This window comes from Cololabis saira, chromosome 23 (assembly GCF_033807715.1).
Source record: "Cololabis saira isolate AMF1-May2022 chromosome 23, fColSai1.1, whole genome shotgun sequence".
Lineage (NCBI taxonomy): Eukaryota > Metazoa > Chordata > Actinopteri > Beloniformes > Belonidae > Cololabis > Cololabis saira.
In genome coordinates this window covers 16,827,909-16,842,845 of record NC_084609.1, presented here as the reverse complement: position 1 = coordinate 16,842,845, position 14,937 = coordinate 16,827,909, and the positions used below count along the sequence as shown (strand labels likewise).

Sequence of the window (14,937 nt, the reverse complement as noted above, 5' to 3'; positions counted from 1 at the left end):
TTTATATATCAAACATATTCTTTTGTTGTATTTTAAAACATATTTTCACCCCTTTAGTCTCACAAAGTTTTAGAGCTTTAGAGATAAAAATGTTTTCATGTAACATCAGGGAGGTCTGTGGGAAGGTGTGAATATCTTTATGTTTTGGGGAAATGAGGAAGTAGGATGTGGAGGGAGATTCTTCTGAGGGAGGGAGGAGGAGACACTAAAAGGCAACTCCCCCAGGAGAGGAAATAGGTGAAGTGGACTCTTTTCACCAATTTGTCTTACTGTGTTTCTGCCTTCACGCTGTCAGGAGCTGCTGCCTGTAGAGGAGGAACGACGCAGAGAAAAGAGGAGCCATGGCTGTGAATAAGTGTGTCAAATACCTGCTCTTCTTCTTCAACCTCCTTTTCTGGGTGAGTCTGAGAAACAAAACTTGAGTTAAAGCTCAACATTTAGATTACTTTAAATATTGTTCTTGAGTGTCTGAGTCATTCAAATTGGCTTCCTTTTTTTTTTTTCTTTTAGGAGCAAATCAAGATTCAAGGTTTTTGACTGTTTGTACTGATATTAATAATTCTGGAAAGGTTGAGGGAAGTTTGTGTTTGATTTTTTTGTCAATGGTTGCTGTTTCCATCTCTGCTCTCGTCTGATTGAGTCACGTGACGGTGTAGAGCAGGTTTTGTTGGTGACCCACACCTCCATCTCGCTGCCTCTCCCTCCACAAACAAACATGTGCTCAGTTTCAGGGCGTGGCTGACGCTGGGCCTCACCTCACTCCCAGCCAAGATCACTATCAGCCCAGCTTTTCACATCTGTGCCCAAAGGCTTTTAAAGACAAATTTAAACAGATTGTACTCGAGCGCTTCCAGAATGTGTTTCAGGTTCATTTGCATCCATTTGTTTGGGAAACATTTGCTCCATGTGTTCCCTCTCTGCCAGGAGCCTTAGCATTAAAACCAAACGCTCCGTGCCGGTTAACCTGTAGCTCCATACAGTACTTTTGGGTAAAGTTATTGCTCTACTCAAGGGTGATGGTGCTTGTTTGAATGTTGCCATAGAAACGCATGTTTTGTTGTTATACAAGATTAACTGATAAGATGAGATCAGAAAAAGTTTGACACATAATCCGTTACAATCAGTTTAATTCTGGTCGTAGTCGGCCGGCATGTGTCTGTCTTGGTGTGTTTCTTTTAGATGAATTTTGGTTTAATCACAAGAAAGTGACACAGAATCATTAATCCATGTAGACTGGTGAGAGATGTGCATCTGACGGCCATTATTATTGATCATTTCTTTAGGGGGCTGACAGAAATCACACCCTGCAGCATTGAGCGTGGGGATTGCCGGCAGGTGTGTGTGTGAAGGGGTTTAATAACTGACTATTCTGTGAGGTCATATATACCAGAGAACAATAATTACTGTTCCAGGATGCTAGTGAGCTACAGCTGAAGTGTGGGGCCCAAACCAGTTCTTCATGTTTAACCAACTAAAGAAGTGTCTCTGAACCAGGGAAACTGGTTCCACAGCGGCTCCAACTGTTCTCTTGCCTCAAACCGACCAGACCGATCACAGCAGGAGCTTAGTGGGAATGATCTGAACTGATAGGGCTGGTATATGTAGATAATTCAACCATGAAGACATTAAAAGAAGAAAAAAAAGCAGAATATCAATGTGAAATTTATTTTGGTGGATACGTTGCACCGAAGAGGCAATTTGTTGTCTTTCATTCATTCTTTTGCACATTTGAATACTTTTCCCTAACTCTTTTTTTGCTTTTGGTGGGAAATGAGATTATTAACTTTGAGTAACAGTCAATTTAACATTTGAGGGATTTACTAATAAAAAAGTAAACAAGATGACAGTGTTAATTCATGGTTCGTTCTTGTCAGGTGACAATTATAGAATATTTTTTTGCAGAGCCACAATTATCAGTGTTTTTTTTTTTTTTTTTTTTTTTTTTTTTTAATATCATATGTATCCAAAGTAGAAACTTTTTGCACACTGGTTATACAGAAAGGTCCGTCGGAGGAGGAAAGCTGCAGCCAATTTTAAAAAGAAAACTCCCGCACACATTCTTCTCACCAGACTACTGTTTTATTGGGCCAAAGTTTCGGTCATTGACCTTTCTCAAGGCATGCTACTGTTTTATTGGGCCAACGTTTGATGACCGAAACGTTGGCCCAATAAAACAGTAGTCTGGTGAGAAGAATGTGTGCGGGAGTTTTCTTTTTAAAATATCATATGTATAAAAGAAATCATATCCCAACATGATATTTCAGAATCTTCAGGTAGTAGTAGTAGTAGTAGTAGTAGTAGTAGTAGTAGTAGTGTTTATTTCGAATATGAATCATATAAAAAAAAGAGAGAAAATAAGACAATCGTCTTAACATTAGACATAACAAAGTACATATTCGAAAGGGAGTGAGAAGAAGTAAAACTTATAAACTCTCACCCCCTCTCCTTAAATATGACTAGCTAACACATGCGAACATAACATTATGCAAACATAATTAATAAAAACAAAAACAATCAAAACAAGACAATAAAAACATTGTAGCAACATAAGCTACTGACTAGTGTAAGAAAATAAGGATAAAAATAGATAAATAAAAAATAAACACTGTATCATTGCACCCAAGCATTTTGCTCATCCCTGTACCTCTGAAAAATAATGTCTTTGTATTTTATTTTAAACGGTTTAATATTTGGACATTGCTTTAATTCCATTGAAAACTTGTTCCATAGCCTCACCCCGCTGACTGAAACACAAAAACCTTTCCTGTTTGTGCGTATTAATGTGACATTAAAATTACTTTTGCCCCTTAAACCATATCTTCCCTCATAACTACTAAATAATTTCTGTATATTTGTTGGTAACAGATCATTTTTTGCTTTGAACATTATTTGCGCTGTTTGATAGCCCACAATATCCATAAATTTGAGTATTTTGGACTTCAGGAAGTAGTTTTTAATGCAAAAAGAAACGACTATAACTTTGACCTTCAGGGAATCAAGTGATAAACATTTTTGTTGGTTTAAAAAAAATAATTTGTTTATATATATCTGGCAGAAGGTTGCGTTATCATACAGATTGTAAGTTGACGATGACTTGAGTGTTTAAAAAATGGTTTCATGAACAGAAAATGTTTAAATGCATTTTGTAACAGGAGTTTATTTTTAATAATACTGCTGCCCCCCCCAGCATGCCACAAATGAAAACCACTGTCCTTTAAATAACCTGAGGCCATTTTAGTCCTCTTGTTTCCAGAAATGACGTGAGATCGATGTTAACGTGATTCTGACTACAATGGGATGTTAACGTGATTGTGACTACAATGGGATATTTGTGTACCTCGGATGGCGAGGGTGGAGCCGGCTCGTTGTTTACTGTAAAGCCCCTCTCTTCTCATTCTTCAACTGTGGCTCTGCTGTCAAGCGCCAAAGTGACTCTTCCATTTGCTAAAAGGCTCGGCGGTTATGGGCTCTTAAGCCATAACCGTGGACACAGAGGAAGTGGTCCACCCATTTATTCTTATTCTAAGTGGCATCATCCTCCTCGGAGTAGTGAACCCTGAATAAGGAGCTATCTATGAGCTGTTTTTTTCCCTTTTTAGATGCCTCGTTGCTCAAGTTATTTGTGTGGCTGAACACTTGACGTTCCAGCATGACGCTGACTACGTGTAGACATGCAAACATCTTTCAAAACACGATGCAGTGGAGGGAGGAGAAAACACAATTATCCGTGTCTCTGTGTCAGTGCACTAATGCCTGTCAGAGAGCAATTCACAAGTGGGCAGTTAATGAGTATTTTTTAGTTCCGCTGTACAGCTGATGTTTAACAGAGGTTCCTCTCAACATCAAAACTGGAGTTTTGCGCTTCATGTGCAAAGTGATGTACTTGCTATGTTTAGCTCGGGGATCTCCTTCTTGGTGTGGACATTAAGATGCTTTTTACAACGCTGTCTGTGAGAGTGAGTTTTTGCTGGATGGGAGACTGCGAGACTTGAACCATACTTCCTAAAATTAAACAAATATTCCTTCAAATGAACTCCACTGGTATTGTAACGTGAAACAAATTCCTTGATGTTTCTGTAAAGGTGCAGAAGACTCATAAAATGGCACAAAAAACAACCCAGCTGTAAGATTGTTTTCAGTCTCTATCAGTTTGGCTCATCAATGAGCCCGCTATACACAATACATTAATGTTCCTTCTTGTGGATCACATGTATACTACAAACTGAGATCTCCTAAAGAAATCAGTGCAATGTTCATAGTTATTTGTACAATGAGAAGACTGAAGCTGGTGATCATGAAGGACTAGAAGTGGACTCTGTCTGAACACAGGGCCGGGAGGATCACAGATCCCGGGGGAGGGCCGTGGCACGTTCATGACTGTACATGCGAATGCTTATCACTTGCATCAATGCTTGGATTATGAAAGAATTCCTGTGTGGTATCACTCTATTTCATTCTCAGTTACGCAGTGACTCTACTACAGAGGACTGTTTTTGTAAGTTACAGTTTTAAGAGAGAACAGTAACTCAAGCCGAAGGTGTACTGGAAAGTCTACGCCAGTCCGTTTCACTGTTGTTTAGATTTCCAGTCTTAACTTTCTTATTTGCATTTAAATTAGGATTATCTGTAATCCAATCTACATTAACTTCAACTTCCATCAACTATGACTGAACCTGATCCGATAGGTTAAGGCTGTATTTAGCTGATCATACTGAAATGATGGGCAGTTGTGTTGCATACAGAAGGAATACATTGTGGTTCATGTGTCATAACAACTTTCTCAAAATTGACCACTGGCCAGACAGAAAACGTCCCCAAGTCTAAAATAAAAGTGGTAGTACCAGAGTCATTCTGTTGCAGTAATAACTTACTCATATTCCATAACACGGGAGAGAACTGTTAAAAGTTTAATTAATTGGGAAAATAAATGAATTCATTGACCAGTAGGGGAGTAATGCCAAATGTGAGCTTGTGTGTGTTCATGCAGTAAGTCAGCTCTCAACTAATGGGACTCTGTGGGAACGCTGGGAACTGTATGGTTGTGAAATGTCTTCTGTTTGTTCTCTTTTTCTCTTGAAGCATCATTTCGTAATTGGCATTTTAAGAACAGAACTTGTGCAATTTAATTTCAGAGAGACCATATGTGTTGGAGTAGCCTTCACTGGAAGAAGCTGAATGCCTGTTTCTTTGAGGGGGGTGGGCTTCAGTTGTTTTGAGTGTAAGATTGCACATGCCACGAGTTTTGGCTCCAAAGAAACTACTTGGTTGGAGTACTATATCTCTTCCCTGGCCCTGAAAGTTTGCTTTCAATGTTCAAACTATCCAGAAAGAACTGCATGCTCTTGTGTTGGACCTGTCTTCATGGACTTATGGGGGGCATAGGAAAATATGGTTGCCTGTTTAATTTTGACTGTAACCATTGTTTTAGTTTTTTATTTATATATATATATATATATATATATATATATATATTTATTTATATATATATATATATCTCCAGGGTGTAACCCCTGCCTCTCACCTGAAGTGAGCTGGGATAGGCTCCAGCAGACCCCCGTGACCCTGAAAGGGACAAAGCGGGTATAGATAATGGATGGAGATATATATATATATATATATACATATATATACACACACACCGTATTTTCTGGACTATAAGCCGCACCTGCAAATAAGCCGCATCCGCTCTATTTTTAAAAAAATTATTAAAAAAGATATACAAGTCGCACCTGCATACAAGCCGCATCCGCTCTATTACAAAAAAAAAAGATATTTAGCCGCAGATATTTATGTTGTTAGATTAGATATTTACTACATGTACAGAAGGATTTTGAACTGTAAATGATGTACATGTTTGTACCTAAATAGATCCTTTCCTAACAGTGTCTTTTAACACGGCAGCAACTTTGCTGATTAAAACGGGACAGAACCAAGAGAAAACAACCGGTATTTATTTATCTGTTTGAAATCTGCTTCTACCTACTTCTATCTGCTAAAGAAGAAGTAGCGTATTCTTCTTTGCATTTATTTTGTCTTAGTTTTGACTCTAATTCCGGTTAGAGCGCCCCGAGCGGTGGAAGAAAAATCCACAGAATAGCCGCACCTTTGTATAAGCCGCATGGTTGAAAACCTATGAAAAAAGTAGCGGCTTATAGTCCAGAAAATACGATATATATATATATATATATATATATATATATATATATATATATATATATATATATTTGTTTTCATGATTTTAGATAAACATCCAAGAGCCACTGAGACGTGGTTTGTTTTTCAGCTAACTGTGCTGTGGAGTACGTCTGTATTTGTACATTCAGAGCATCACTGATGATGTAATCACACATCATGGTGTCAAGATCCATTAAGAAACCATTTTGAAGCCGCAGTCAGGATCCGTCCAGGTTTCAGGTTTCTGGTCTTTGTTGGCTCTCTGAGCTGCTGTGAGCTCACCGGGTGTGTTGTGTTTTGTATAGACCTACTGAACCCTGACTGCTATGTTGCTCTGCAGGTTTTCTCTGCTGGTGTTCGTGTGACAGTTCTGCCACAGACTCGTATTCAGCTCGATGAATGGAAAACGGTCACTAGTGTTGAAAAGTGCGATCGTCACTTGTGCCTCTCGCTTCCAGCAACCACCTTTAACAAAACAGTCCCAGCTTTGTTTCAGATCATTATTTTCTTTCATTGATAGAGCAGGTAAAACGCTCCTGCTCCGTCCAAACATCCGAGAATAGACTGATTTTATCCCCCGCTCCCCTTCATGTCTGCGCTCTGCTTTTCTCAATTGTCCTGCAGTCGATATGTTGATGGACAACAATGAAAGAAATACAAGCTTGTTTGGAAGAGTTTTTGCTTTTATTATGTAGAACTTCAGGACAGGTGTCTTCATAATAAGCACGACATGAGGGGATGGATGGAGGGAGTTTCCTCAAGCCGTGTCACCCCCAGCAGGCTTCCGTTTATCCATCAGCAGCCTGAACTTTAGGGCGATGGCACTAACGGCTAAAAAGCTGAGTGAAGTTCCTCTTCCTGGTGTAATTGAAAATTCTTTCAAAAATGTTAAGTCTAAGCAGCAAATATCATGTCATGGATAATCTTTTTTTTTTTCTCTCCTATCTTTGTTTTCTTGAGTCTTTACCTTTTAGCTTGTTGCAAGAGATGAGACAGGAGTCCAACGAGTGTCACTGTTGGCTAGTTTTTGCTCAAGGTGACAGCAGGCCATATGAGCTTGGTAAAACAGATTAAACGTCACCAAATATTCCTTCAGATGACATTTAAACTGATGTGTCACCAGAAATAAAGATGACTAATTTGTGCTCCGTTAGAGATTTGGGATCAGCCAAAGGGTTGGGCTAAAAGATAGCAGGTGTAGTTATGAAGAGAAACACAGCTGTGTGTATTTTGTTTAACATGCAAACAATTGTTTGTTTTGGACCGAATGTTACTCAGCCCTGGTTTCCACTCTTTATTCATGGGGACAAAGGTCCCATAATAAGAGCAATTAAATGGTTAAATATTGAGCACGATTACGTTAATAAGTTACTGTGAAATGTTCCCAGGATCCATGTAAAGTGAAATTAGCTGCTTTTACTTATATCCTGTCCAGGATCAGGTGACAATATTTAGTTTTATTGATGGAAGGATCTCCACTCTGTCTGGAGTGGGTCTTTTCTGTTCATTGTGGCACCATTTTTCTATGAGAGAAAATGTATAAATCTTGTTTTTGTTGACAGCCACCACTGTAAACTCAGAGCTACATGCTTTATGATTGATCAGCACCATTAGACTGGTTGTACAGGTTCGTATTTGACTTATTGTCTACAGTTTTGATGCTTCCTCTGGCATTCACTTGGTACAAAAGGCTCAAGGTGTGTGTTCAAGTGTGAGCGAAAGCACAGAGGTCACATCCTCTTTCTGTTTGTCTTGTCTGTTCTTACCATTTCAGAGGTCGAAAGAGTGATCCATCATACTCTCCAAGGGTGAACGTCATGTTTCTTGCATTTATTTATAGTTTTGAAATTCCATCCATCCACCCATTAAGTTTGGCATTAATGCAAAGTCTTCTACCGAAACCCCATCAGCCAGCAGTTAACATGATTGCTAAATATGGCTGAGTTTTAACGACAGTTATGATTTTTATCATCATTATTACCATTACTTAACAATTCAGATCCGTAAGTTGTTTTTTTAATTCACCCAGGAACAACTAACGGCTTTGGTAAACTATGCACTGCCACTGGCCAGCTGATGGATTTGACTGATTTCTTAAACTCTCTGATTTGCACGTTAGAAAAATCTGCACATAGAAATGAGCGTTAAGAGGGTGTTTGCAGACCCTGATAAGCTGTTGGGCCTGGCTACTAACAGGAAACAGCCTAAATAAGACTGCTGTTGGTTAAACAGTTCAATGTGAATTGTTTCCAGTCAACTGAAATTTGAGAAAATATCTGATAAGATGAAAAGTCTGAAGTTAAAAATAAAATTCAGTTAAGAACGCAGGTACATATGTCAAAGCATCAGGGCAGAAGCTCAAAGCCATATGACTAGAAATTAAGAATTAAAAAAGTGTCTTACACAGGGTGCAAATTTATAAAAGCCAAACATATACTTTCAAAGTTGGTGTAGTCGCTACTCCAACTACAGCCAGTCCATGTAAATAAAAACTTCCCATTGTTTTGTAGCAGGCAGCTCTGTATCAGTCTCCATGGAAATGCAGAAGTCTCCTCTTCCTCTGCAGATGAAATATTGATTACAGATTACTACTCACAGCAGCATGTTTGTGCCACTTAATTGTTTTGAGTGCTGAATAATGGATCGGTCCTGAGCCGCACCCACAGAAAACCGAACCAGGATCAGATGTTGTGCTTTTTACAGTTTTAAATTACACTTGATCACGCTTCAGTTATTATTTGGAACAAATACACAGTTCATTTCAAAATGTTTATTAATTTCTTTGTTTCCACATGGGTTTTATTCGTTTTATGCATTTATCTTTGCATGTGATTCTCCTATTGTTCTTTTGTGAAGATTACGTTGTGGTTCTGCTGCTGCAGGTTTTGTCCACCTGATGTCGCCAAATTCGTTTTGTTTGGCTGGTTATTATAAAAGTCATCTAATTTCTCCTCAGATCAGTGGTTGCATCATCTTGGGAGTCTCCATCTACCTGAAAGTCAGCAAGGATAAAAATGCGGTAAGACACAACATGAATTATTATGAGTTACTGAGCTGAAAAAATATGTGGTTTTGAAACATAATCTTGACATCCACTCATGTGGAGACATCTTTGTTAAAGTTGTTACCTTTCAAAACGGTCCAGTGCAGCTAAACTCTTTGTCCTCCATCTGCAGATCACAGATGAATCCCTTCCTGGCATTGATCTAATGATTGCCATTGGAGTGATCATTATGGTGCTCGGTTTCCTGGGCTGCTGCGGCGCCATCAGAGAGAACCGCTGCCTATTGCTGCTGGTGGGAACTGTCTTTGATTTTCATTCATGACAGTGTACTTTATTCAAAAAAGCACTTCTAAAAGTTTGTTTCATTTGTTTTCTAAGAAAACGACTTAAATGTTAAAAACTGAAAGCAGCTGCTGTTTTTTCATTGGAATTTATAAGAAATGTAGACTGAAGCATCAGTAGAAGAGTAAATTAGGCCTGTAGCCCATGTTGCATTGAAGTTTCACCCAATGTGATGAAAAGTTCAATGTGTGTGATTTATTTGTTTATATGAAAAGATGCACGGTATCTTAAGTCAAGGGTTTATGTCTTTGTTCCCTAGGTGAAGCTTCACAGGCAGCTGTGTTGCCTTAAAGTTGATTCACCTTGTCACATAACCATCTCATTATTTCACAAAAGTTGAGCCAAAATAGTAGAACGGTGTGCAGGGAAAAACTAATTACATCCTGTTGCTTTTATAGGAACTAAGAGAAGTCAGCTCCTGCTAATGAAATCACTTAATCAGACGGCCTGTTCACTCTAAAATGAGCATGGCAACACAGCTTAGGCTTGCAAGGTTGCATGTCAACAACTATGTTTTCTGAAACTTCTTTGGACAATTCAAGTGAAAAAGGAGATGTTTGGCTACAATATCAGTGAAAAGCAAACACACCTTTTTATCACAAATGCCTTATGCCAACTGTCAAGCATGGCGGTGGAGGGGTAATGATTTGGGCTCATTTGGCAGACACACCTCTCACCTGGTGGGGCCTTTTCAAGAGAGCGTTGGACAAACAAATGTCTATTAAACAACAAAATAGACAAACAAATGACCCGAATAACTATGGTTGTAAAAAAAAGCAGTGGACCAAAGACACAGAAATAATTTTTTGTTCTCTTATCCCTCAGTTCTTCATCAGCCTCCTCGTCATCTTCATCTTGCTGGTGGTGGCAGGAATCTTGGGAGCTGTGGAAGAGAAGAAGGTGAGATGGGAACTGATGCCCTTGTGTCCCTCAGTCTCTTCTGTTCCTTGGAGGATCACATTGTGTGTTTTTTGTCTGTTTTTTTTTTGTAGGTTAAGGACTGGATGAAGGAGCGTCTTGAAAAGTTGCTCCCGCTGTCATCACAGCCAGCTAATGTGAGAGAAGACCTGGAGAAACTGCAGCGTGAGGTAACGAACGAGCATCCTTTCGACCATCTGAACCTCTAAAACTAATTCCAAACCCTTCCAAAAAAACCTAATATCCCAAGTATTACTGTATTCTAGCTTAAAGTTTGTTGGGTTTTTTTCTCCACAAAATATTTTGACTTGTGTAATCTTAAATTTAAACTTTGAACCATTAGGAATGTTTGCAATACAAGTCTGTTTTTTGACTGGGTGCATCAGTACAGTAAGAGCTCAAGTATAACCCACCAAATGATTTTTATTCTTCATTTACCATCTCTACAGCTACTGAAAAAGGGTTAGTAATTATTATTATTCATTATTATTTCAGGTTTCAAACATTTCTCAGGCTAAACTTGAAACAAAAGCTCATTGCCTTCTTCATGCTGATTTTTCAGTTCATCAGTCCGCCTGGAGTTGCCATGAGCAGCCACGAGAGGGCAGACTTTCTCTGATACCGTTCACGTGCGGGAATTAAACTGACAATTCAGGGGACAATTACTGGAACTATTTCAAACAATATCCTGTTATGGGTGTTAATCTGCCACAAGCCGGCAAACAAATTAATCTCGCTGCTATTTTTTAATAAGGAAAAATAACATCTTCACACTGGAGAAATAAAATTCACGCAGTGATGAAATGATGTGTTTATCATAAAGAAAGGTGTAAAATAAGACACTGAGCCATGTGCCTGTTAACCATCCTCAGAGTGCTAAAACACATGCAATTACATTTGGTTATATGAGAAAACACTGATCAGTCGTCCCGGTGTTTCTCCCTTCCAGCTCAAGTGTTGCGGTCTGGTGAATGGGCAGTCGGACTGGGAGGGCAAGATCCCAGATTCATGCCGCTGCAACAGCACCGCCATCCTAACGTGCGAGTCTGTCTACTACACCACGGTGAGTCCTGAGTCTGAGCTGCACGCAGACATAACCATGACTGCGAAAAAGAAACGTAAGATTGTTCAGAAGATCACTGAAGAACCAACTGAAATGGTGATGCATGTGTCATGTTTTTGTCTTACCCTGCAGCCCTGCGCCACTAAAATCATCGAGGTGATGGAAAACAACATGGAGGTGGTGATAGGAATCGCATTTGCCATTGCTGTCCTGCTGGTCAGTTCCTTTTCTCTCTCACACACACACATTTATCACCTATGAAGACTCAACAATCATTAGATACGGAACCAAACCGTGAAATTCAGTGATGAGTTAAAAGGACTTTTTATCCTCTAAAGGGCAGCAGGTTCCTACAAGGCAAACACCTACTGGATATCCGTACAACATTAGTAAAATACCACGGCAACAACTGGACAGTTTCACCAGCCCAGTTAACAGTCTCACATTTCCATTTAAACATGCACCCAGGCATGCATGCAAATATCTAAGAATCATGCAGCCATTTGTGCTTTTTCAAAGTTGCCTGTAGCCATTTTGGTGCTGATGCAAGATTATGTTTGGCACCCATCACCCCTCTGTGTGCACACACCACCCCAAACATTGGTAGACAGTAGCCATGTGACAGACATCAAAGATTTAATTGTTGATTAAACTCATCACACAAATACAAATGTCATAAATAATTATATGAAACAACATAAATGAAATCAAAGTTGCTCTTTAGGTTTTGTGCAAGTATTTAGAGAGTCCTGACAGTTCCCACAATATCAGCAAAACAGTGCTTTGTTCTAATTTCATGGTTCTACTTTTACCAGAATAACGTAATGGCTTTTAATAATAGATACTGTTTGTGTTTTTGAACCGACTCCTTCTAAAAAAGGTCAAATGTGGTAATATTGCATTTAAAATGAAATTTGGAATCAGCGTTTAAGCTACAAATTACATTTTTTGCTGTGGAGGTTTAGAAATGTTAAACAGTTTGGCCAATTTACTGACAAAGTAAAAAAAGACTTTCATAACTTCAATGTGTGGACAACAAGGTTCCCGATGGACAGGCCAGAATTAGTTGCATGCGTTATTTATGTGAAAACTAAAAACTATATGCTCCTCACCTCACTCCCCAGTGGGCAGAGCAGTGAAAAAACGACACAAGTCTCTGTCACGTTGTTCCTCGATGTTGGAACAAGTCACCGTTGGCCTTTAAAGATGCTTACTGAAATGTTGACATGTGACCACTCACTGATTTGCCTTTAACCAGTCTTGACAACTAGCAGTCTTGTTTAAAATCATGTAGTTTGACAGGGATCCTTTCCAGTCTCGGGTTCTAGAGGTACCAGCCTGAGCAAAGGGCCCCTGGCTCCCTTCTCCAGCTCCCTTTTTTTTTAAAGGAGACTACAAAAGTATTAAGCATCAAACTGTTGTGCGTTGTGACATCAATACTTTAATTTACTGAACTCAAACAACATGAAGAGATTCTGTTTTAAGCCTAACATGTCCCACCTCCCTTTCTTTTTCCTCTTTGTTTCTGTAGATCTTCGGCATGGTCGCATCCATGGTCATCTACTGTCAGATCGGCAGAAAGGATGGTGTCACAACCGCCTGAACCACAATCAGTCATGAAAAAAGGACCCATATAACATCCAGCTAACCTCAGTGCTATTGTAACATAATCCTGTGCTTTTATTGTCAAAGTACAAGCTGATGTTTCTGCTGGTATACATGTATAGCCTCAGCATCGTCAAGAATTGAGCAACATTTAACATACTTGATATTTTGGATTAATATGTGCTATTAAGAGTATATAGTCTTCAATAACTGTATAAAGTTGGTCAATTTAAGATTAATTACAGTAAATAAAACATGTTTGTTATTATAATTACAGTAAAATATGTTATTTGTGGCATTTTTTGCATGAGGGCAACTAAGATTTGTGTTATTATAGTTTTATAGAATATCAGAGTGACCATACAGATAACCTGTGATGATATTTACCGGTATGTCCATTTTAATAATAAAAAATGTTTTAACCTACAATAAATAAAATATTCACTATTAAGGCCTCAAGGAACAATACTGTATATTGAAAACTTGTCTAAAACAGGAAAACGTGTATGGAAGTACATTAATCTGTGGAACAACTTGTCATTTTTAGTTTCTCAGTATTGTGACCAATCTGGGATTTCTTTTTTTTTTGGCCAGGTGCCTGTTTCTTATTCCTTGTTTGGAGTGGGCCTCCATGCTCTGGTTTCTTGAGGTCTGCTGCTGCCATTACTAGAAAGATTATAAATGAATCCTCAGGGAGCTGAACTTGCTGTGACCCTCCATTAATTCATGCGTTTTAAACAAAATATCTTTAAATTTTGAGTTTTTTTTCTCATTGTTTAAAACCACTGGCACTGGTTGAAGGATGCTTTTTTTTATCCCCTCTTGTTTTTGTGTGTATATTCAGTTCAAGTTTCATGATATATAAGACCATCAGTAACATTTACTTGACTTGATTTGTAGTCCACCCCGGAGATGGAATAAATATATTAATTTTTGTGATTTTTAAAGAAATGGGCCAGAATTATACAGTAGCTTATCATATATAAATTTGAGAACTGAATGAATAATGATTAGCCTTTAGTTGCCATTTATTTATTTTCTTGTAAGGACACATTATTTACATTCTTCTGTTGCAATAAAAACGTGATTTCATAAAAATGTTACAGGAAAACGTTCTTCATGATTTCTGTTATTTACATGAGAATTAAGGTTTTTCACAGTTTTAAAGGAGCTGTATGTAAGAGCAATAATAAAACGAATCATAAAATGACCCCGATATGTCAACAGACATTTAAAAATCATGTTAATTTCAAATACTTATGTCACTGACAACAGCACTCAAGCCAGGATATTCCAGTTTAAAAAGAGGAGTTGCAGCCCTCAACTGATGTTTATGTTGTCATTTTTTGTTTTGGTCTGAAGCTCCACCCTCCACCTATCTCCCAATCACCAAGTCAGTATTGTTTCTGAAGCTCCACCCTCCACCTATCTCCCAATCACCAAGTCAGTATTGTTTCTGAAGCTCCACCCTCCACCTATCTCCCAATCACCAAGTCAGTATTGTTTCTGAAGCTCCACCCTCCACCTATCTCCCAATCACCAAGTCAGTATTGTTTCTGAACCTCCACCCTCCACCTGTCTCCCAATCACCAAGTCAGTATTGTTTCGGCATCCGGGTTGCCAGCTCGGCTCTTTATCGCAGCCATGCCAGCCTACGTTCCTGCTGCATTCTGCAGCCTACCTGGCAACTTCTGGTCGGGGGGAGAAGGGGGAGGGTACACGCCGCTCAACAATATTTTGAAAGTGACTGCAGTACCAGTATTGGACATTTCTTACAGACGGCTCCTTTAAGTGAAAGGATAAGTATTATTAGATTTTTATTGCAAAAAAT

At 38.8% G+C, this 14,937-nt stretch overlaps 1 protein-coding gene across 1 annotated transcript; it reads left to right on the top strand.

Moving 5' to 3' along the window:
* The first annotated feature begins 247 nt into the window (after positions 1–247).
* tspan9b (tetraspanin 9b) lies at positions 248–14,223 on the top strand. The gene is made up of 8 exons (XM_061714783.1): positions 248–398; positions 9,131–9,193; positions 9,351–9,470; positions 10,346–10,420; positions 10,513–10,608; positions 11,388–11,501; positions 11,634–11,717; positions 13,033–14,223. Exons 1-8 carry the CDS (start codon positions 342–344, stop codon positions 13,102–13,104), a joined length of 681 nt encoding a protein of 226 aa, XP_061570767.1. The 5' UTR covers positions 248–341; the 3' UTR covers positions 13,105–14,223.
* The last annotated feature ends 714 nt before the right edge of the window (positions 14,224–14,937 follow it).

Excerpts from the sequence above, each read along its gene's own strand:
- tspan9b (XM_061714783.1), top strand. The coding sequence starts at position 342 with ATGGCTGTGAATAAGTGTGTCAAATACCTGCTCTTCTTCTTCAACCTC. Across the intron at positions 9,194-9,350 it reads TCAGCAAGGATAAAAATGCG|ATCACAGATGAATCCCTTCC; the intron begins GTAAGACACAAC and ends CTCCATCTGCAG. Across the intron at positions 11,502-11,633 it reads AGTCTGTCTACTACACCACG|CCCTGCGCCACTAAAATCAT; the intron begins GTGAGTCCTGAG and ends CTTACCCTGCAG.